The 23,609-nt window shown below is 51.3% G+C and overlaps 1 protein-coding gene across 4 annotated transcripts; it reads right to left on the bottom strand.

Moving 5' to 3' along the window:
* Positions 1-2,071: 2,071 nt before the first annotated feature.
* On the bottom strand, positions 2,072-23,573 carry ZMAT5 (zinc finger matrin-type 5). 4 transcript variants are annotated; one of them, XR_002889540.3, is made up of 6 exons: positions 23,448-23,573; positions 17,829-17,990; positions 16,274-16,336; positions 14,870-14,943; positions 7,874-7,976; positions 2,072-2,326 (listed from the first exon to the last, which is right to left on the bottom strand). XR_002889540.3 is itself a non-coding variant. In XM_005278816.5 (6 exons), exons 2-6 carry the CDS (start codon positions 17,953-17,955, stop codon positions 2,197-2,199), a joined length of 504 nt encoding a protein of 167 aa, XP_005278873.2. In that variant the 5' UTR covers positions 17,956-17,990; positions 23,448-23,573; the 3' UTR covers positions 2,072-2,196. The 4 variants fall into 4 exon arrangements, 3 of the variants coding, with proteins under 3 accessions (XP_005278873.2, XP_065424236.1, XP_005278876.2); XM_005278816.5 differs by having other exon boundaries at positions 14,863-14,943; XM_065568164.1 differs by lacking the exon at positions 23,448-23,573 and adding an exon at positions 18,432-18,562 and having other exon boundaries at positions 14,863-14,943.
* Between the last annotated feature and the right edge of the window lie 36 nt (positions 23,574-23,609).

The following is a 23,609-nucleotide window of genomic DNA, read 5'->3' as shown; positions in this document are numbered from 1 at the left end:
CCTACTAGTGCTTCCTCCCAAGATCCCATTTCCCCACTTACCTCAGGGCTTTGGTCTCCTTCCCCCGGTGAACCTAGTTTAAAGCCCTCCTCACTAGGTTAGCCAGCCTGCTGGCGAAGATGCTCTTCCCTCTCTTCGTTAGGTGGAGCCCGTCTCTGACTAGCACTCCTCCTTCTTGGACACCATCCCATGGTCGAAGAATCCAAAGCCTTCTCTCCGACACCACCTGCGTAGCCATTCATTGGCTTCCACGATTCGACGGTCTCTACCCAGGCCTTTTCCTTGCACAGGGAGGATGGACGAGAGCACCACTTGCGCCTCAAACTCCTTTATCATAGAATCATAGAATCATAGAATATCAGGGTTGGAAGGGACCTCAGGAGATCATCTAGTCCAACCCCCTGCTCAAAGCAGGACCAATCCCCTTCTTCCCAGAGCCACGTAGTCTGCAGTGATCCGCTCAAGGTCATTCTTGGCAGTATCATTGGTGCCCACGTGGAGAAGCAGGAAGGGGTAGCGATCTGAGGGCTTGATGAGTCTCGGCAGTCTCTCCGTCACATCATGTATTCTAGCTCCTGGCAAGTAGCAGAGCTCTTCGTTTTCCCTGTCGGGACGGCAGATAGATGACTCAGTCCCCCTGAGGAGGGAGTCCCTGACCACCACCACCCTCCTCCTCCTCCTCTTGGGAGTGGTTGTTGTGGAACCCCCATCCCTAGGACAGTGCATCTTTTGCCTTCCAATCGGTGGAGTCTCCTTCTGCTCCCTTCCCTCAGATGTGTCCTCTAGCTGGAGAGAACATGGAAACGATTGCTCACCTTTATCTCCATTGCTGGTACATGGACACTCCTCTTTCTCCTCCTGGAGGCCACACGCTGCCAAACTTCTTCACCATCCTTCTGTCCCTGCTGCGCCGCCTGCTCTGAATCTTCAGAACGTTGTGGCCATAGAAGCATCTCCTGACGTCTGTCCAAGTTGGTTCTTGTCTCCGTTCCACCAGTTCTCCTGGCACCATAGAGGCTTCCCGCCTAGACAGGATCTGAATTTTTATTGTAAAAAAGATTTGGGGGGGGGGGAAGGCGGGAGAATAAAACCTCTCCAGCCATTTTTGTCCCAAAGAATTAAACAAGGACAAAAGCCCAATTTTCCTCCCTTCACAGGTCACCATGGGAACTGGCTGCTAGAGTCCTGAAGAAACAATACAGCTAAACAGCGAGAGAAGCAGGAACTAACACACTTTGCTCTCCCCAGCATATGGCTCTTAACAGTCCAGGCATTTCCAGTGCTGGAGAGGTCATTAGCTGAATGACTAGATCAGGAGTAGGCAACCTATGGCACGTGTGCCGAAGGCGGCACGCAAGCTGATTTTCAGTGGCACTCTCACTGCCCGGGTCCTGGCCACCAGTCCAGGGGGCTCTGCATTTTAATTTAATTTTAAATGAAGCTTCTAAAACATTTTAAAAACCTAATTTACTTTACATACAACCATAGTTTAGTTATATATTATAGAAAGAGACCTTCTAAAAACGTTAAAATGTATTACTGGCACGCAAAACCTTAAATTAGAGTGAATAAATGAAGACTCGGCACACCACTTCTGAAAGGTTGTCGACCCCGGACTAGACTCTAGGCCTAACAGAGACCATTAAAAGACAAAAATCGCTGTGAAAGAAGCACATGCTGCCTCATTAACGCCACTTTACTTTAACCACAGGTTTGTTGGCTTGTCCAACATCAGGAATCTGCCTCTAGTGCAGCCACACGACTGGGGCTTGCACAGACAGGTAGAGCTGGCACTGTGCCTCAAAGGCCACAGAATGGGGCTCATGCTAATCTTCATTAGCAAAGGCCTTGCACCCCTACCCCCACTAAGGGGCAGGAAAACCCTGCTGTCTTGTGGGAATGACCCTGCATGCAGTGCAGGGGCTACACAGGCTGGGGTTCTGATAGGTTGGTCAATTTCAGCAGAGAGGACAACTTCCAGGTGGATCAACTCAACCCCCGGGCGGCTGGAAAACACCACAGTGGGGGAAATACCAGGTCCAGTAGGCCACACACCCAGACCAGCCACAACTGACTCAAGTGACTTTTATTCATTTAAAAAATATATATGAAGTAATACTGAACATTTCCTACAGCAAACAGAGCCCCTCTCTTCTCCATGAGGCATAACTCCACACATCTACGCCCCTGCAGCCTTCATCCCCACTGGAGGTTGGGTAAGACTGGCCATCCTCCAGGGGGTGGAGCCTGAAGGGATGGGGGAAGGTCCTGTATTGGAGGCCAGCCAGGGGGGTACTGAAAAACCAACGTCTTCTCCGTCAGGGAACTGGGTGAGAGAAAGAAATATCAGCATCAGGTCAGATCCAGCCAGGCTGAGTCATGGTGGTGCTCCCTCTGCCCCCCTCCTCTCCACCCCATTATCAACCTAGTTTTTCAACAGCCACCAGACCTGCCCCCCACAAGAATGAACCTCCAGAAGTATTAGGGGTCATAGGGCTGTCTAGGGAGTTGGTAGAAATCTGAGACTTGGGAGACTTGAGCCAGACAGCAGCAGCTGGTGAACAAAATAAGCAGAGGAGCCGCAAGTAGCAAAATTTGTGCAGGTAGCACAAATCCCTCCAACCTTCCCTGACCGGCCTTTCCAAGGGAAACCCTGGGACTCTGGTCAGGAGGCAGCGCAGGGAGAAGAGATGGCAGAGGGAAGGGTTCTGCTGGGGAAGGGAGCCGGTGGGGAAATGGGAAGACAACAGAGGAATGCAAAGCTGGGACATTTTACAGTCAAGAGCACGGGATGAAAAAGCAGCATTTATCCCTCTATACACTGCTTTACTGCTCTCCTAGTTCCAACCTCTACCCCATCTTCACAGCAATAATCCCGGGAAAGGATCTCTGTGCAAGCAGAGAGGAGCTGCTGAAATGTCTGGGTGCTTTGTGACGGGCCCCACTGCTGGGTGGGAGATGCTTTCCTGATCTAGCCACTGGGAAAGCCACACCTCCTCTCCCTGTTGTGTATCAGTTAAGGTTGCTGCAGACAAGCAAGGATGGGAAAAGTTAAGCCACCTAATCTGACCTAACCTTCCACCCACAGCTATACACCTCATTGCTAGAGCAGTTGCCACATGCCCCAGCCTTGACTCTTTCCCCTAGGCATGCCAGCCTCCAGCACTCCAGGGAGCTGGCTTCCCAAAGCTCTGCAGAGAAGGGGGGGGAGGGTGTCAGGTTGGTCTTTGTTGTGGTGGGAGTTTGGGGCCAGCACATCCCAGAGAGAGAGAGTCACCACCACAGCAGGTGCATTTGCCCTGCGCTTGCTGCCTGAACAGGTGAAAATTTGCAGTTAACACTAGCAGGCAGCCCCTCCGCCCAAAGCACAGCACTCCCATGCCAGAGGTGAACTCCTCTCTTGCTCCAGAGAGGATAATTAATCATTCTGCACATCAAGGGCCAAAGCCAGCCGAGGTGTCACTCCATTATCTCTGGAACAGGGATGCGCTTGGCCCTTTAAGTCTTCCATTGGCAGGCAACCTGCCCCCTTTCCAGCAACTCCTCAGTGCAGAAAAAGAACTCATTTGTTCTCCAGCATGAGTCCTGACAGCCGCTTTCACGGATTCTCGGGGGCTTCTACCTCTGATCCTCACGCATCTCTTTTTAATTGTTATGCCAGGATGAATGTAATCAAGCTCCTTTACATAATAGTGCTTATCCAGAGAATCGCGGAGTCCAGACCATGCGCTGGAATTGACTATTAACGTTTAGTGCATTACCTTCCATGCGGTCTAAGTGAAACGATCATTCAGGGATGGTCTAGATAATACTTAGTCTTGCCATGAGTGCAAGGGACTGGACTAGAAGACCACTTGAGGTCCCTTCCAGTTCTATGATTCTATGATTCGGGCTAATGTTTATATCCCCTTGGGGGAGCTTCTTCTGGAGTTTGGATGACACTGCAGATGCTTTCGGCGTCTGGTGGTAACATTGCTTTTGCTACATTTAGGCTTTATCTATACACAAAAGCTGTTCTGCTTTAACTAGACCAGTATGGCTAATGCCGTATGACCCCCCCTAGTGTGGACGCAGTTATACCAGTGTAAGAGTGCATACAGGGGTACAGCTATACCCATACAAGAAGGGGAATAAACTATAGTGGTATATGACCCCTTTATCACAGTGTAACCGCATCTACTCTAGAGCTTGTACTGATCTAACTATACTGGTAAAAAAAAATCACTGCCCTAACCAAAATGGTTCTCCTGCTCCAAGAACTGTGTGGGAGGTCGGCAGGCGTTCTGGAAAGGTAGCTCAGTGGTTAGGGTGTCAGCCTGGAACTTGGGGAACATGGGTTCAATTCTCTGTATGAACTTGGGCAAGTCACTCAGCCTCGCTGTGCCTCAGTTTCCCCATCTGTACAGTGGTGATATTACAAGGGTGTTGGGAAGATAACTACTGCTGATGGGGGCCCTATACGTACCTTAGATACAATTATTCATGGATTTCCTTACACCCCAGCCTACCTATCCAAAGAATGGCAGAGAACTGCATGGCTCAGGCAATAAGGATCAGATGGGAGCCTCTTGTATAAACGGCATTTCAAAGCCAGCCAGAAGGGAATGGGTGGCTGTTTGGGGGGGGATTGTGTGAGACAAGCTGGTGGGTCTCCAGTCACTTCCCGCAGGATCGGAGTCCCATAGTGTTACCTCAGCCAAGAGGACACAGAGCGAATGGAGACAGAAGCTCAACTCCCCTTTGCCACCCCCAGGCCATGGTCTGAGGCACATCGGCAGGGGATGCTGGAGCTGCTCAGACCATTCAGGACCATGCTGCCCCCAAGAGCTTTTCCATCATCCCCCAACCTGCCCTCCCTGGTAGCTGAGATGGAAATGGCCCGTAGGATCCCCTAGTCCCATCTCTTTGCCAATGCAGACTGCTCCCCACAGCACTTTCTCTACAGTTTAGTCTCATTTGAAAGAGCCAGATGGCCTTTATGAACACCAGCAGCCACCCAAAGCACTAGCTAAATGAAGCAGGCGCTGGAGGGCATGTGTGTTTCAAGTCCACGTACCCATCACTGCACTGTCTGACCCTTTCAGAGAATGGGTCACCTCTCTAAGTTTCATAGAGTTTAAGGCCAGAAGGGACCACCGGATCAAGTCTGACTTCCTGCGTGGCCCAGGCCATTACATCTCACCCAGATGCCCCTAATTGAACTTAATGACTTGAGTTAAACCAAAGCACTTCAGTCCACAGGCAGAGAACACAAGAGACCGAGGTGCCACCAATGCCTGAGGCCCCAGCAACGGCAGGGAATTGATGAAGTGAGATGTGCCCAGATGATTCCAGCTAGTGCTCCATGCTGCAGAGGAAGGAGAAAGACCCTTCCCAGGATAAGACAGGGAAATGGGTTACTTGCCCCCTGCTGCCAACGTTCTCAGCACTGTCTACCGCCACCCACACATTAGCTGGGTGTCTCAACGCCCTGTGAAGCATCTCACAGTGGAAAGTGAAGGCTCCTTCCCAGACAAAACAGAACACATGGTTGCTCAGGACAGCAAAATAGCAAGGGCTGCTGGGTGTCCTGTGGCTGTTTGTGTGGGTGAGTGTAGCTGGTAGGGATAGACATTTGCCAGGTCAGTCTAAAGGTGAAGTTCTTACATGAATGATATTCAGCTCCTGGCTGGCAGATGCACCAGCAGCATCTATTGGAGCAAAGAGGAGCTTAGCAAATAAAACACCCAGCATCCAATGCCTCCTGCCTGCTTCTAATGACCAGGGAGACAGGTGCTGGTTCGTGGCCATTCCACTTGGTACTGCACGAGTCCCTGAACAGGACAAACAAGGGGCGACCGCACTGCATGGGTGCCAAAGTTATTCATTGCAAGCAGGCTCTGCTGCAGGGCTAAGAGCAGCCAAGCAGACAGATGGGATAAAAGGAAAGCAGCACATCTAGAAACACTCCAGAAGGAAGATCGTGTCCAGACCAATGCGGAAGGGACAAGAGTAAACAGAAAAGAACAAAAGAGAGATCTGGCACCTGACCAAGCAACAGCCAATTAAGCCTGCGGCACAGTCAGGTGAGCGAGACAACAGGCAATGCCAGGCTGTCAGAATGCCACTGGGAGGGGCTGGTTCCATTCCACTGCTAGCAAACCAGAAGGCAGGGGCTGTGCAGGGAGGACAAGCAGAGGGCAGAGAAGCTGTCACCGAGCCGGGCTCAGCCGTCTGTCCGTGGAACTCGGGTTGTTAATGACACACTACACTTCAGTGGCATTTTCCACCCAGAGATCTCCAAGCACTGTGCAAATGGAAGGGAAATATCACTAGCTCACATTAGATAGGGAAACTGAGGCAGAGAGAGAGCAAGGCTAAGATTTCAAAGCCATGGGTATGTAAGGGGACTGTTGGCCCTTACTAAAACTCAGTGGGGGTGTTTTGGTTAGCTAGCTCCTGGTACCAAAAGAAAGGGGAAGGGTCGATGGGAAATAAGTATCCTGAGACTGACAGTCCCCAGGACCAATGGGGAAAGGCCACTGCTCCAGGTCAGTCTGACTGACAGGGTGGGCAGGCTAATGAGGGTATCAGAAGGCCGGGGTCCCGTCCTCTGTGTGAGCTGGAACTGCCTGGAACAGAGTGGGGCCCAGCTAAGAAGAGAGCAGGGGCACAAGCTGAGCTGGGGCGCAGGGTCAAACCGGTCAAAGCCAGAGAGAACCAGAGAAACAGCCCAAGGAGAAGGTCAGTGCTGGGAGCGGAGCCGTAGCAACAAGAGCCATAGAAAAAGTCCAGAGAGCAGCTCCATGCTGGGGGGAGAGTTGCAGGAGCCAGAGGGGCCAGAGAAGCAGCCCAGGGGGCTGGAGGCAGAGCAGCAGCGGTGCTGGGGCTGGAGCCAGGGCAGTGAGCAGCTGGAGAGAGTGAGGGGGACCCTGGGCAGAGGGCCCCAGTGCAGGGAGATGCCCCTAGCCAAGAGGCCTTGCAGGCCAGACCTGGAGGGGGATCATAACTCCGATGGGGGGGTCGATGCTGGGAAGAGGGTCCTGCCACCTAGAGCCTGAGGGCGTGTGGCCACCGCCAGAGCAAGTGTCCGACATGCAGTATCCCTGCAGTACAGCCAGGGCCTGGGAGGGAGGCCTGGCACATGTGAGTGACAGACTGTGAACTTTACAACCAGCATCTCTGGAATGTAAGGGATGTTCCTGTGCCACCAGAGCGGGGTTATGTGTTTTCCTTTAGCCTTTCACATTTTTAACTTATTTTTTAAATTGGTTGCTGTTTCATAAATTGTATTTGCTTGAACTGTATATAATGATCAGTGAGTCAGGGAGGTGTCCAGAGCGCAGAGAGCACCCTGGAGTGGGGACACCCTAGCCAGTGCCCTAAGTGACCACAAGATTGGGAGTCGAGCTCCCCAGGAATTGTCGGGGTTACAAGGACTCTGCCAGACAGGAGAGTGGTAGGGGAGCCCTCGAGGTCAGGCAGGCCTCTGGGTAAAGGGAGTGGGAGCGAGGACTCGGATCCTTTCGCTAGCCCATTTCACCGGGGTAGTGTATAAGCCAGGAAAGTTCCCCACAATAGCGGGACCCATCCCCAGTTTACAAGTGCATGCAACCCCGATCTGTGCGTGCAAGTCCAGATTTGCACAAGCAGGTAGGTATGACATACACACCCGGCGCACGTGCATAGCTTTGAAACCCAGGCTTTAAGTGACTTGCCCAAAGGGTCACAGCAACTCACCAGCGGGGTCTCCTGATTCCCAGCTCCCAGAATCAATCCACTAGCTTAGATTCTGCTCTGACTAACCTCCAACATCTTTAAGATTCAAGGAGGCTGGGGTGAAGAACGGGACCATCTTCTGACTGGGGCAAGGGGAGCTGCCAGCCTCACATACCTGTTGCTCTGAGCCAAGCTCACCCTCTTTGCTCTCTTCTCCAGCCAGTCCTCTACTGTGCCAGCTGGGACCTCTGCTCCTTCCTCCTTTGATCTCCTTTCCTCTGTTTGGGAGAGAGAAGGTAAAGAGGGAGCCGTCAGAGCGCCAGCCCTGCAATCCTGCTCATCCTGCAACACTTTCCCTGCAGTGAATCAATAGCTTCTCCAATACAATCCGGTCCCTCCTCCCCTGCTGGCCACCTGCATCTGGATGCTTGGCTTCGCCATGGCCAGGGGCATACCCAGGAGCATCCATTGCCAGACACATGCCCAGCAATGGAGACTGACATGCCCAGCTATTCAGAGAGACTAACAGCCTCCGCATCTGGGAGGGTGTCAGCTTCCTCTCCTGCAGCACTTAGCCTCTGCTGGCCCGCAGCCCTGAAAGATTTCCAAGGACCTGTCCATCTGATTGGCAGGGAAGTAACCAGACACCTCAGCCCCGGCTAGCTGGCTGAAAAAAGGAGCATTTGTATCAATTGATGCAGTTAGCAAGTTGCAGGAGTGTGAAAGATTCAGAATGTGTGTGTGTCTCAGACAGACACACACACAGGGTTTCTGCTGGAAGATAATGGGGACACTGCCAGCGTTTGTTCTTGGGGCATTTGCTGCTCAACACATCACAATCCCAAACACTTATGAGGGGCAGGCCAGAGCCAGAGGGATTGCTGGATCAATGGGCAGTGTAGTCCAGCAGCCGGTCTCTGACCAAGGCCAATAGCAGATATTTCAGAGCATAGCACAATGAGGGGCGAGGGGGAGGGTACGGCTAACCTTCCTTAACCTCTGCTCAGCCAGCCAAGAAGAGGAGGGGGTGAAAGTGACTGTCACCTTTGCACTTTCTTGATCCCTTGGGCTGCCAAGAGCCTGTTCAGCCCCAGCATAAGAGAGCAGCCTCAAGATTGCTCTAGCTTACCCCGTCTGGTAATAGCTCCCTAGGCACTGTTCTGCCAGCTGGAGATAGCCAGAGTGCAATGGCATCCAGTTACACCCTTTCCTGTGGCACGCGCCCTATGTCCAGAGAGAGTGTTGTACGGAGCCAGCTAGCATGGCTCTGAGAACACCCCACGCTGGGGGAATTCCCAGCTGCCCTGTTAGGGCAGCTTTGTGCCCCCAGAACAGCATGAAGGGGCCTTGGCATGGGCCAGGGTCTAGACCTCTGTGCTGACATTAACAACACAATCACACCCTGACAGCAGGCAAGGCAGAGACAACCTGCTAGATGCTCACAGCTCCGGGAGTCTGCAGCCTAGGTTAAAGTTTCCAGCTGATGGAACTGGGAGTGCAGCTTTAAAACACTCTGAAATTAACAAAAGGAAACCAAACATCAAGTCCTGTCTCGCCTTTCTGGCAGTGGCCAGTAGTGTCTCGTGTGGTACAGAAACACCAAGACTAGGTTACAATGGATATAAAGGACACACAGAAAGACCCTTGGAGCGCTCTAGCTCCCTGACAAACACAGCATTTGCCGCCCCTTGGCCCCTTCCACAAGGTGCCTGCTCAGCATCAAGACATCATATGTCAGGCTTTTAAGCAAAATATTATACATTTCCAGACAGGGTGTGAAATTAATATCACTCCAGCAGAGTGAAGGATCGCTCCATCCTAATGGTGGCAACCCATTATTCATCTGCCTGGTGAATTTTAATGAGGACAATGTGCTACACAATGAGCAACTGGAGATGGATAATTTCCCATACCCGGAATTCGCAGCCTTTGCTAAGGGGGATTGGTTTGATCCCACCAGCTGCATGTCACTCTAAATACAGTGATGAGGATCTTTGCTGGAGAGCTCTGTTCTTCTGCTGTTCTCCCTGGAGAGTGGGGAGGGATGCCCCGTTTAGAATGGCCACCCAGCATAGTCCCAAACCAAAGTCTTGATCAGAAGGGGTGCACAGGGGAGGTAGGAATGATAGTCCAGTGGACAGGGCACTGGACTGGGGCTCAGGAGTCCTGCGTTCATTTCCTGGCTCAGCCAAGGACACACCAAACATCTCTGGGCAAGTCCTTTAGTTTCAGTTTCCCCACTGGCATTCCTATTGGGATGAATCTACCAGTGATTGTGAAGTGCTTGGACACATGGTGATGAGGGACACAGAAGTACTTAGACAGGTTTCTCTCCTGCATCCGCCTTGTGCTGGGATTGCCTTTCTACCCTACTTCTTCTATTCAACAATGCTTTTCAATGCCTCTGTTAAAGCTGCTTTACTATTCAGCCAGCAGGGGGCACTCATGAAATAAACTGCCCCAAAGCATCTCCATGACTTCAGCTCTGCTGAGACTGAATGGGAGCAGGTGGGACTCCGCAGACCCTCGGAGCCAGAGTCTGCTCTCCGTTACCCCACAATAAATCCAGAGTAATTTACTGGCTACTCCAGATCTACACTGGTTTAAGTGAGATGTGACTCTGGCCTCTGGTGTCCACATTAAAACATCCAGTTAGCTACTTGTTCAACAACATGAGTTTCTGCGCCAAGGTGTTCTGATCCTCAGACACCCACATACAGGCAGCAGGGATCAGATACATTTAGCTCTATCCTGCTCTCTGCACACCCGCTTTCCTCTGCAACATTCCCCTCCCCAATCCCATGTTGCCTGGGATGATCCTAGGTGCCAGTGCATTTGGGACGCTCCCAAGAATTGGGATGGATTTGCCAGAATCTACAGTTTAAGCTTGAGAGGCAAGGTTCTGAGCCCATCTGCCTCACTAATAAAAATACATGTACAATACCGAGTACACAGCGAAGCAGACAGTGGGAATGGCAGCAAGACTGGGGGGTTCGGTTCAAAGCCTGACGACAACCAATTAAAGAGTGGCTGTAGTGAGTAAAGTGCCTCTCTAACGACACTGTGAGGGGATTCCAGATCAAGCTTCTCTCTCCGTGTGGCTTCCAGAACAGGTTTGTTCAATTGGGGGAAGGGGAGGAATATATCTATGTATCAGCTTTTGACTCGCACAGTGACAGTGTGCGAAGCTCATCTGGGATCGGAGAGTCAAGCTGGGTTCGCTCGGCATCTGACATCAGCATCTGTTACAAAGAGAGATGAGCCAGAACCAAACCTTCAGAGCAGAGCAGCCCAACGCATCCTGAGCAAGTTCAGATCCAGATCTGAACTTTGGGCCACTCTCTGGTTAGGAAGCTTCTGCAACCAGAACTTCTCTGGCTCCTCTGCAGCAGTGCATGAATGTGAAGGGACTCCGGCTCTCTCCCACATCTGTATGGGCTTGCCAGGGCCGACAAGAGAGATTGGGGTGCATCAGTACTATGAGCATGAAGGACTCAACGCAGCAAGGAGCCAGTAACTGTGTGTAAGAAGATGCCAATTCTACTGTCACTTTTCCTGACCATAACTGCACTTAAGACGACAACCCTCACATGTCTCGCTGCTGAATGATACAGCAGATCCAGCCAGCGAATGCTCTGAGGCAGATAGTTGGGACACTGCTCCCCATCTTACTACAGGGGGAAACTGTTGCTCCAGGACACGCACATTGGAGTGGCAGCACAGGCAGCTAAAACCAGTCTTGATGCCTAAGCCACTGTAAAGCAATGAATGGTAGAGAAAAGCTCCTATTTTACCCTCAAATGTGACACAAAAACAGGGGGACACCCACCTCAATTAAAAGGCAACAATTAAAAAAAATATTTCCTTTGATTAACCAGTGGAACTCACTGCCACAAGGTTATCGAAGCATTTAACTGGATTCAAGAAAGGATTGGATACTCATATGGCTAATAAGAACAGACAGACATATTAGACAAGCTCTCGTGCTTCAGGATATAAGCCAACCATTAGCAGGGCTAGGAGGAAACTTCCCGTAGGGGCAGGCTGTTCCATAACTTTTCCTTATGGGGTTTCTTGCACCTTCTTCTGAAGTATCTGACCACTGTTGGAGATGGGAGGCCAAGCTAGATGGGCCTCGGCTCTGATCTAGTCTGGCAATTCCTATGTCCCATACGCAACACACAAAAGGGAATTAGAGCTGGGCTGCTCGAAGAACCCTGCCAAAGGTTGATTTTTGTCCCTCCCTTGACTCCATCTGAGGCACAGAGCAGCCACCTGCAGCAAGTTAATAACTTCTGCAAGTGATGCGTTCTGGGACTGCTGCAAAGGAGAGACCCACCCCACCTGGCAACTGTTTGCTGCTCCCACCCTTTGTGACTGTGACTCAGCCCTAACAATCCCCTGCATCCTGTAGCCAGACCATCTTATCACAATCCCACAAGCTAAGCATGGGCAGGTCAGCAGTCGGATGGGAGACCTCCAAGGAGCAGGGAGTGGGGCTGGTAATCCAGTAAGTGGCACTATCCCCTGTGAGTCAAGATCGCTGGTCCATCAAGTCCTGTGTCACATCCCCAGCAGTGGCCTGTGGTGCATCTTGTGGGACAAAAAATGGATGTAAAGGGAATTCTTTACTGGGACAGATACACAGATCCTATGGAGCTCTCTAGCTCCCTGACAAACACAGCCTTGTGCTACCTAGTGCCACCACGTGGGGCCTTCCTAAATCCTGGCCTGGCCTAAGCATGCTGTACCTCTTGCCTGGCCTCCGAACTCCTGCGAGGTGCTGCTGACTACTCCACATGGCGGATACACTTGGTTAATTGCAGTCTGTTCCTGCCTGACCCCTAGCATTAACACCACTTTACCCTGTCTCTCTGAAACTCTCCTGGCATCTGGCTCCATTTTACAAGCCCAGCTACAGTATCTGACCCCGATGTCCCACGCCTGTGAATCCTGCCGGCTGACTGCATGCTGTGCAGCGCTACCTTGTGCCAGCTGTGCTCTCCGACCATTCATGTGATCCAGATTTTCCATGTTACTAGATCCCACCTCCCTTCCACTGTGCTCTTCATTCACAGCCTTAAAAATTCCAGAAATTCCAGAAATTCCCAGTCAGCCCTTGTCAGGCTAAACCACCCTGGGTCTCTCATCACAGCACAAACCAGCTCCCATGGCCAGCCTTTACTCACAAGAGGATTTCCATTGACATGGCTGAGACTGCTCCCAGGAGCAAGGTGAGCATCGCCCTGAAGCCAGTCATTTATACCGCACTCCTCCCAGTGGTGCCAAGTCTAGATAAGAGCCCTGCCTGTCTCTAGCCATCCAGGCTGCTCACTCCTTACAGGGGAATTGCTCTAATTCAAGAGTTAAGTTTGTAAAGCCAAGGGCAAGGGTTCCAAGGAGTCCCCCTGGCCAGTCAATTCAATTCCCCACTTTCATCCAATCAATAATCAATAACAAATGTACGTGGCACACAGCCCTGTCAGATCCTGCCCTCTCCCTGTGGCTCCACTCAGGACAGCTGTTGCCATGGGCGGCGCGTGAACCGCCAGTTGGGGGAGGCTAGCCCCCAGCCCCACCCTTTCCACCTGAGTCCCCACTCCTTCCGCACAACCTCACTGGAGCCCAGAGCCCCCCCACCTTCACCCTACAGCCACCGGCCCCTGCCCCAGGCTAGCCCCCCTAGCCCTGGAGCGCCGGGAGGGCCACCGCACAGGGGGACTGGAGCTGCCGCTGTGACACGCAGAGCAGGAATTGGGGGAAGGGCCTGGGGGCAGAGCATGGGTGGGGCCAAGTCTGGCTGTTTGGGGAGGCACAGCCTCCCCCAGCCCATGGTACCCACCACCCATGGCGGTTGCTTCCCCTGCTATAAATAACCTTAAATGGCTAGAATTTTACAGGTTCTTTCAGTTTAACTGACTTCCCGACCAGCCCCTTGTAGGGCCTTGCAGCAAAGAAGGGTCACCAAGAGGTTCCGCCCAGGGATGCAGGAGCAGAGAGAAAAGGAGGCGAGATGGCAAGATGGGCATTGCTTTTCTGTGTGTACGATGTGAGAGGCAACCGTCGCTGGCTCTCTCCATCCCCCACGTGGCTCCAGTGGAGGGATTTTTACTGACTGCCAGCGCCGGTCAGGAAGCGATTCACAGAGAAGCCTCGGGGATGTGCAGCCTGACTCAGCAACAGCCAGGCCTCTCCCTCCCAGTCTTTCAAATCTAGAGCAAAGGCCAGGGGTCCCAAGAGTCCCCCCCAGTTAGCAGCCTCCCCCCCCTTGCCAGCTTAAGGCTGTTCCCTGCTGGACTGTTATCAATGCGATAGTCGACCTCTCCGACTCCTGGAAGCCTGGGCAAGTGACTGGCTTGGAGGCGGTCAACAATGCTTGACCCTCGGTTTCTTAGCCTGGGGAGGTCATGATCCCCAGGAGGCGTTGCAGCTGCCTTCCCTTTCTTCAGGGCTAGATGGAAGGGGGATCATCTGGAATCACAGTATGGAAAAGCCATGGCCTCCCCCAAGACTGGCCAAGGGGAGAAGACCCCCAGCATCTTCTTTCTAATCCTTTACCCCATCCCAAGCTCCACTCCCCCAGAAGCAGAAACCCTGAATCCAGGTCCCTGTGCATGCCCCATAGAGGACCCAGCTAACTCTAGATCAACCTTTCCTGGGGTTTGGAGAAGCAGTTTCCCTTTAATTGTGGGGAGGGGCTGGGGGGAACCACAAAAGTCTGAGAGTTTGGGAAGATGTGATGCACTGGTGCCCCCTGCTGGTGACAACTCATATAGCTGGCTAGCAAAGCCTTCTCCCAGCCATGCTGCAGAGAACCCACATAGCCCAGAAAGCCACCTTCCCACGCCCATTACTGGGCCGTAACTCTGAGCAGTAACATGCACAGGTCTCTCCCTGTGCCAGGAAATCAGGGAAAGAATCCATATAGGAAGTGGCCCCATCTCCAGTAGTGTTACAGGCTCAGATGGTGAGGAGTGGCTGGGGGGCCAGCAGGATGGATCTGCACTGATCATTCCATGCAGCTGCCCAGTCCCACAGACTGTCATTGCACAATTGCTCCTCTGTGCCCCCTTGTGCCCCACCAACATTCTGCAGTCAGGGTTCACAGTCCTCACAAATCACTTGGCAGTTTCTTGTTCCATCCTCCCTTCTCCCAATATTCACCTTGTACCTGTGCGTTCAGCTTCTCCAGATCCTCCTCTGTCATGTGAGAGAATCTGCAGTTGAACCCAAAGTCGCATTGCCCTGGAACAAGAAACAAATGCAGGCAGATTAGAGCAGGGCTCACTCCAAACAGCAGACGAACAGGCTTGGTCTCCCCCATGCATCTGCACAAACAGCAGTCATGCGACCCTACCCAGCAGGTGCCCAGGGCAGCCAGCGGAGAGGTAAATCACTGTGGGGCGGGAGGCGGGCCTGGGGAAGACCCAGCTGATGGCTCCTACCCTGTGCTGGGCTCAGTTGCTAGTCTGGTTGGCATGGGGAGGATGGGACTTCCTCTTCCCCTACACAGCACCCAGATCAGAGTCAGACCCATCCCCAGATTTCTCTCCAGGATGCAGGAAGGTCTGCAAACTCCCCCGCACCTTGGACCCATCGCTCCTCAGCTGCAGGGGGAGGGATCACTGTACAGGAGCTGGTCCCCCAGCTGCCAAACCCTCATGCATCCGCTGAGCCTCATCCCCCTACCCAGCACCCCCCTGACAAGCCCGACTCCCTCTGCACCTGGACCATCCCGACAAGCCACCCGGATCTCCACCCCACTTAGCCCCAACCAATCGCACCTGGATCCCCAACCTCACTGAGCCCCACACCACTAGCATCTGGACCGCCCCACACCCAGATCCCCCTGCCGAGCTCTATCCCCTCCCACACCCAGACACACACACACCCCGCTGAGCTCCAATCATCTTCACCTAGACCATTACTGCTGCACCCTGAACTCCCCAACAAACCCCTGTGCACCCAGATCCCCTCTGCACCTGGATCCCTCACTGAGCTGCCCACACTCAGATTGCCCCACACAGAACCCTCTCAACCCACACCTGGATCCTCCCACACTAACCATCCACACTTGGATGCTGCCTTGCTGAGCCCGTCTGCCCACACCTGGTGCACCTGGCACTGAGGGACAGGGCCCTGGGGTGTTTCTGAGGCAGGCACGGTCCTTGCGCTGTGTCAGGGTCGGGTACAGCCTCACCGCTGAGTCTGTGTCCCAGGGGAGAGCTGCACAGTGATCTCCCACCTCTGTGCAGCCAGTGGCCTGTGTACCCCAGTGCCATGCTGGAGCCTCCACACTTATTTGACAAATAAGATTTGCAGAATTTTCAGACTTTTAAAATACTGTGCACAGAATTTTTAATTTTTCTGCGCAGAATGTCCTCAGGAGTAAAACTTTTTACATGCGTGTGCACATGGGGGTCCACACAAGCACACCCAGCAGCTCCCTGCCATACTCTGTTAGGCACAACTTCCAGGCCAACCCAGAGCGGCACTGACCTGGCTAACAGAGATTTTTTTGAGCTAGTGCACCCAAGTTATCACTATATGGAAAGACACCATGCAAAAACCTAACCTGTTTGCAGAAATTTCCTGCAGGGCTTCTTGCTTTGCTCCTCCAGCAGGACAGCAGCAGCATCTGGGGAAGGAAAGGAATGAGAGAGATGGGAATCAGTAGAGCCATCTCACCCAAAAACCATGCACATGTCACCACCCTTGCATAAGGACCTGCGGCCCACCAGAATCACATGCAGGTCAGCTGACCGGTGAGCAATCCTTTCACATGAGAGCCGTGAGCAGCAGCCATGGAAAGCTCACTACAAGACAACTGGTGACTAACATTTTCCTTGTCTGCAGGCTCCTCCCTTGCATCTCACTGGCTTCGGAAGATCTTGTTTTCTTTCTGCTACATGCTTCTTCTCCAGCCACACAACAGAAAAACAAGCATGAGGCCAGAGCAAAGACAGTCTGTAAAGCTCATGGGACAGAGACCGACTCTGGTTCAAACTGATGGCAACAAGGGGGGGGGTGCGCAGCAGTTCTGGAAGCTGCGCCCCCAGCACCTCATCCTGTGCATCTAGGGGACACCACGGCGAAAGTGGCCTTTAATGACTATTGAGGTTGTGCCCTGGGAATGAGCCTGGAGAGCCAAGGTGAGCCCTGGTAGAGACAACTCCCTCAAATTTCAATGGAAACTGCAGCTGCTAATGCCAGGGCTATATTCAGTCTGGAGACAGGAGTCCTTGCTAGCCAAAAGGAAGGTGACCCCTGTAAATCAAGGTTGGGGTGGGTCACTAGGACAGCAGCACAAGATAGGCCTGGGAACGAACAAATCGGTAAGGCTATTCGGCAGCTTGCCCTGGCAAGACCCCATTGGTCCTTCCACGCTCAGCAACAGTCACCTAAACTTCCACAACCCAAACTGCACTAGGCAAACTTCCTGCCCAGCCCGAGCCCATCAGCACCATGCTGTGCCTGACCCAGCAAGCTAGGTGATTTGTCCGACTGAGGCAGTCTCTAACTCCTGGCCCATGGGAGCCCCAACAAAGGCCGTGCGATTTCCCCAAGACACAAGGGCATCTCCTGGGCTGCAGCTGCATCTTCCAGCACAATTCCACACCCGCCTCTGCCTCCTCTGTCCAAACCCTCAGTGCCACCCTCCCCCATGGTCGCGGAACCCCCATACAAACAAAGCAGGACCTTTTCTCCCCATCACACATCTCTGCTCCCCCAGCTCCCAATTCAGGTCACAGTAGTCCTCTGGGGTTTCAAGAGCTGCCTAACTCCAGCACTCTCTCTCTACACCCCTCATCCAGCACATGCCTCCTCTCTCAGCCTCACCACTGTTGGTGCAAGAGGCTTCCCCTTTGCACTTCTACCGTCTGGAGCAGACTTCCTGGTTCTTTCCATCTCATTTCAAATCTCACCTGACACCCAGGATTCTTCACAGTGTAATATTGCTGCCTTGGAAATAATTTGGCAGCCATACCACCAAGTCTGGGAGGCGTCCTTGACACACTGGGATGAATGATGATGGATACAGATTACTGATGCTGATCCAGCCTCATTTACTGACCACCTCCCATGACTACCCTCCTGGGAGCAGGTTCAACTCGGCTGGCAGGACCCACCTCGGAACAGGTCATACCAGGCCTTTTTGGCCCTCAGGTGCTGCACCCCGTTCAGGTGCTTCTTCCTGTTGTGAAGATTGTCTTGAAAGGATCGGTCACAGTAGTCACAGAAATACCTCTTCCCCATTTATCCTCCGTTGGGCAGAGCAGGGTCAGTGCTGCCTGGAAAACAGCATCAGACAGATGTCAGCGCCGTGCAGTATTCATTCCCAGGGAAACCCTTACAGCTACTGCTCCCAAAGGACAAGGATATGCACCCTCTGGAGGTGTACACTTGAGAGGGATAGAGAGGAGGGGGCGAGACAGGCTAATTTAAACTATTGCCCCTCCCCCCAAGACATGGCAGCTCTGAGTCTAGTGGATAACGCTCAGCACTGCTGCAGGGAGGCTCCCATTCCCTTCCATGGTGTCTTGCTCCCAAAGCAGTGGAAGGCCAGCTAAACACACCTCCTCCCCAGGGCTGTAACCAGGGCAGGGTGAGCAGGGCAACCGCCAAGGTGCAAAGCTGCAGGGGCAGAAAAATAACGAAAAAAACCAGTAGGGGGAGCAAACATGCTTGCTCGCCCCAGGCACTAAAATGCCTCCTCACGGCACTGCTCCTACCCTTAGGGTTCTCTGCTGTGAGGAGTCCAGATCGTCCAAGCAGCAATGCCAGAGAACCTCCGCAAGCTGCCCAGCAGCTCCTGTGTGGTGAAGCGGTTACCCCTGGGAGCTGGGATGATCTCAGGAATTAGCCACCCTGGATGATAAAGTGATGGTACTGCCTAATCCAGGCTGATCTAGCTAGAGTTTAATGCTGCCTTACAACATGCAAGATTAGCCTCTCCCCATCCTTTTCTCCTCCTTCCAGCCCACCAATGTATCCCTCCAAATGATTCCATTCCTAGACCTTCAGAAGTTGAAGCAAGAGGGATTCTCCCTTCCACTGCACCCCCTGTACAGATGTCCTGGCAGCAAATAAGGGTCATATAAAACCCCTAGCCAGCTGGGAGATAATTCCCCTGGCACAGACACTGCACTGAACCACCACACGTTACCTGATGCTGCCCAGCCTGGCACGGGAGAAAGGCTGGTGGAGGGCAGGGGCATGTCAAATGAGTCTCCGTAGCACTGAGCACTACAGAGATTTCGTGCTATGGCCCATTGGCAGGATCTAAAAATTATAACAGGAGCTGACTGCTCTAATTTATGCTGGGGCCACGTCAGGCCCCAGAGCAGGCCAAAATCCCGATGGGCAAAGATGGCTTAAACCACCTGTGCCCCATCGCCCGCTGGACTGTGCCTGCTCGAAGCGCAGTACAGAATCTCAGCCAGTAGCAGCTGTATACTCCCTCTCTTGGAACATGATGGACACCTTACAAATACCTAAGATGGACAGATAGGTAGATAGACTCTGAAAATGCCTTCCCAGCTTCAGACACCTTGATGACCAAGTCTCTGAAAAGCATGGCACAGAAATTAGCACAAGAAATAAAGACTTAAAAACAAAAAGACAGCCAGGACCAGAGCCCCCAGGAGGTTCTCCAGAGTCAGCAGGAACAATGCCATCAACAGGTGATCCCTTTAGCGCCAATACCCAGCCTTCCCTCAGAGCAGATCCTGCCAAGCCTTCATGCCAGCCAGCCACAGGGACACCTCAGGGGCAAAACAAATCACTGCTACAAAGTCACTCTATCAGCCTCCCAGAGCCTGAGAAAGGAGGAGTCTGTTCCCTTCGCTTCCAGTGCAAGATTCCTCAATTCCTGTGCCAGCCACTGCACAAATACAAGGGCCTGGAGGAATCACACACCAATAAACCCCCACCTTGAGGCACTGAATATAAATGCCTCCTTTTGGATCGCCCTTTGTTCTCTAGGTACATGATGGATGGTAAAATACTTGGATAAGAATAAGCCAGATGGGGTTGGTCTCTCTCTCTCTCTCAGGTTCTGATTACCCTACTGGGAAACCAACTATGTTATCTAGAACGATGGCTAAGTCTAGCTCTTGCTAGTAAAGTGCTACCATGGCTTGGATGGCCAGGAGTTTCAACCCTGGTGAGCTCTTAAGCTCTGCAGGGGTGAAGCCTGAAGCTCTGCTCTGCAGTCCTGGAAGACACAGCCCATCTTCAGCATTTACCTACCATTTGTCACCTTCTTCTACCTGATGTACTACAAACTTTTGTAACCAACTGTGGAATCTGGCACTAGGCATATCTCAGCAGCCAGACAGCTTTTGGGATCTGTAGGGGAAAGTTCTTACAGCTTTCCACCACATAAAGGGTCACTCAAGGATTTTGGGGGTTTTTTTGTTTTTTTTTTTAAAGTTTCTATGTTCAAAGCCCTCTGACATCTGATTCCAGTGGATATGCCAGCAGCTGACATTAACCCAAACTCTAGATTTCAACCACCTGCTTCTGCAGTCTATTTTTACCCCAATTTCCACAAAATCAGATCTCAGATCAGGGGAAATGAGCTTGGTTTCTGCAATGGATCCACACACAAAATATCCATGGAGTTCAGTGTGAATTTCATGTCCAGAAAACATTACAGCATCAGACTCTGAGAAAATTCATTTAAATCTTGACTTTTCTTTATTTGCATTTTTCATCATTCTGGCCCCATAACTGCAGAAATTAATTCCCAAAATAAACAGCAGCAGCAAAGAGTGAGAACTCTTGTAGATTTCAGCAAATGCTACTTTCTACAAACCAGACATCCCTTGTGGTACTGGCTCCTGCATTCTTGTAGCAAGTCAGACTAGGGGGAAAAAAATATCATAAAGCTCTATTAGAGGGTCACCGGATACTCGATAATAATGGGGACGGGGATGGGACACAAAATGTTTTTTTACAAGGAGTAAGAGCAATAAATATTTTCATCTTCTTCATATAATTTCAATTACAACAGTTATTTGTTTAGATTTTAACAATCCTCTGTAGTGCTGCAATCCAGATTCTTCAGCACAGGGCTAGTGCCTGGGAATCAAAGTGAAAATGACTAGAACCAAAAGTGATATTGACTAACCTATTTCTGCTCTCCCTACCGAATGAAGCACAAAATAAACAGCATTATTGGTTAAAAGTACAAATAGATTTTTTTAAAAGAATTCCCTCAGTTTTAATAATCTTGGCTGTTATTAATAACAGGAGTAAAAAATTCTGCTTAATATTTTTTAACCTGGCTTTTCTCCTTTAATGTAATATTTGCTATTGGATCCATGCAAAGTGGACCCCCGAGTCTCTGTGGAGCCACCACACGAACATCAAGGAGCCTGTACAGGTGCAGAGGTCCATCTGCCTTAAGCCCATTTTAAAATAATATTGTTCCAGTTTAAAATCTTTTCAGAGCAACCTTTTAAAAAAGCAATAGCACAATCCAATGAGTGCAGTGGTTGGCGTAACCACATGGGCTGGGTGGTTGAAGAGATCCAAGGTACACTGCATAATCTCACACCCTTCTTCTCTAAGGGGCCTTTCACTGATTTCATTTACAGGTGCATGCAATCCAGGGAGAGGGAAGGAGATGCTGAAGAGAACACGTCTGATTTGTTTTCATCTGGGTGTAACTGATTTTTTTTGTACTGGACTCTGGGCCTCTCTCTCAATTTCCTGCTTCCTCATAATCCAGGCTCAGGGCATTTCAGCCACCTTGGGTAGGATATCTAGGCAGATGTGAAGTTAATTAAAGCCAAGTGTCAAGCTTATGAGACCCAGCTGCCAATTTAAATATGCTCAGATCCCTATAGTATCAAGTGAAACCAGTGGAGTCTGCCAGCATCTCTCCATGCTGAAAAGAGGACAAATTCTGATCTAATTTACACCAGTGTAAATCCAGAATAACTCTCAATGGATTTAGTCAGGAGTCATGCCAGCATAACTGTGATCAAAATCCAGCCAAGTGGGAATAGTTTATAGGCTTATTAGGAAGATTGCCTTAGCAGAAATGATGCTCAGCAGTTACCATTGAAAAACTGCGGCTGAATTTTCAAAGCCACCTAAGAGACAGGTACACCTAATTCCCATTATAATTAATGGGAACTGGGTGTCCAAACCTCTTGGCCAACTTTCCAGCTTTTCGCCATGTCTCCAACCCAGACAGAAACCTCCACTGATCTTAGCAGAAGTTGTGTGCAAGATCAAGGAAAGCAAATGGCTCTGCAGCCAGGACTCCATTTCTGGGTGGCTGACATGACTGAAACACAGAGAAAATGTCAGTTTTTAAGATCCATTTTAAAATTCAATTTAGATACTCATTAAATGGAAACCCTGGAAGAGAGAGGGAGGTTTTAAAGGGAATTTTCCCCTCCTCCTTTTAGTTTGCTTGAATGCAGCCCCAGATACCCCTCCCCCACACGCTTCTAAACCCAGATTTACCTCTGCCCCACTGAGGTTTGCATTGATGAGGGTAATGTGTAACTGCTCCCCTTGTTAAAATGAACCACTTTGATATAAATAAGCAGAAGGCAAATGGGAACTGGAATTCCTCCAATAAAACGTATTCCAAGCAACTTCACCCTCCTCGTGCTATCACTAAAGTCAATGGCAGAACTTCCACTGATTTAAAGTAGAGGCAACACCAGGCCACAAAATTTATGTTTTTCTTGTGCCTTCTACCTTAGAAGTCTCTGCTCTCTAATTATAACTACTCTTACTCTCATGTGTGATCAATTAAAAAAAAAAATAGCTGCACACACACACACCAATATATGAAACCTAACATGCCTCCCTTGTGGTCCCTTCTATCCCTAGGATTCTATTTCCAGGAGCAAATGTTCTTTCCTCATGGATTTCTCTTAGCTCTGCTCATTACCCATCACAATCCAGTGTCATTATTTGTGGTGCTGTTTCATGTAGAATTCAAGTCTCTTTCTGTAGGTATGAAGATCACCAAGAATGCCTATTGTGCTGTGTAAAACACACAATGTGCAGCTGGTCTATATAAACTTGAGCTGAAATTTTCATGATTAGATACTGATCTTGGGTGCAATTTGGGCTGCCCAATTCAAGAAGCTTGGCCCTGATTGTCAGAGATGCTGTACACTCACAGCTTACATCAACATCCAATTGCAGCACTTCCAAAATAGCCTCAAGCCCCCACTGTCTCAAGCTGAGCACATACAAATGGAAGCAGCTAAAATCAGAGGCCACTGTTTGTTTGGCCTCGATGGTTCATTACTCCTCCCCACATCAGAAGTATTTTAAGTCATGCTAACATTAGAAAGCCTGGTTTGCGTTAAATGTATTCAGATCCCCACCTTCCTTCTGTGCTTTTATTGGGCCTGATTCCTCAGCGCCTTGCACTTTGTGACGTCACTTACACTAGCATAACATGGGTGTGAAAGAGTCCCAGCCTGACGTGCTCCATTGGAGACGTACTTTACACAAGGTGCCAGGCAAAGGGTGCCTCAGGCCCCTGTTGTGTGTTCACGCTGCCTTAGGGGTCCTGGGGCGGAGCGCGCGAGGGGTATCAATGGGCCGGGCCGGGCCTGCATCCCCAGAAGAAATAGTTCCTCTGTCCCAGCTCTCCCGAGCCCGGCAGCCCAGGAGCCGCCGCGTTGCCCTAGGCCTGCTGTCCTGACCCTACCCCAGCGCAAAGCCCGGCGCCCCCGTGCGCTGGGACAGGCACAGGGGCCACTCACCTCCCCACGGCCACAGCCCGACTCCCCAACCTGCGCCTCCCTGAGCGCCACCGCACAGCATGCTGGGGCTTGTAGTTTTTTACCGCCACCAGCGAGGATCCGGCGCACGCGTTCGAATGAAGGGACTACATCTCCCAGAGGTCTCATCGCTTAGGGACGATG

Source organism: Chrysemys picta, chromosome 15, assembly GCF_011386835.1.
Source record: "Chrysemys picta bellii isolate R12L10 chromosome 15, ASM1138683v2, whole genome shotgun sequence".
Lineage (NCBI taxonomy): Eukaryota > Metazoa > Chordata > Testudines > Emydidae > Chrysemys > Chrysemys picta.
The sequence above is the reverse complement of the archived record's forward strand: the minus strand, read 5'-3'. Positions and strand labels throughout refer to the sequence as shown.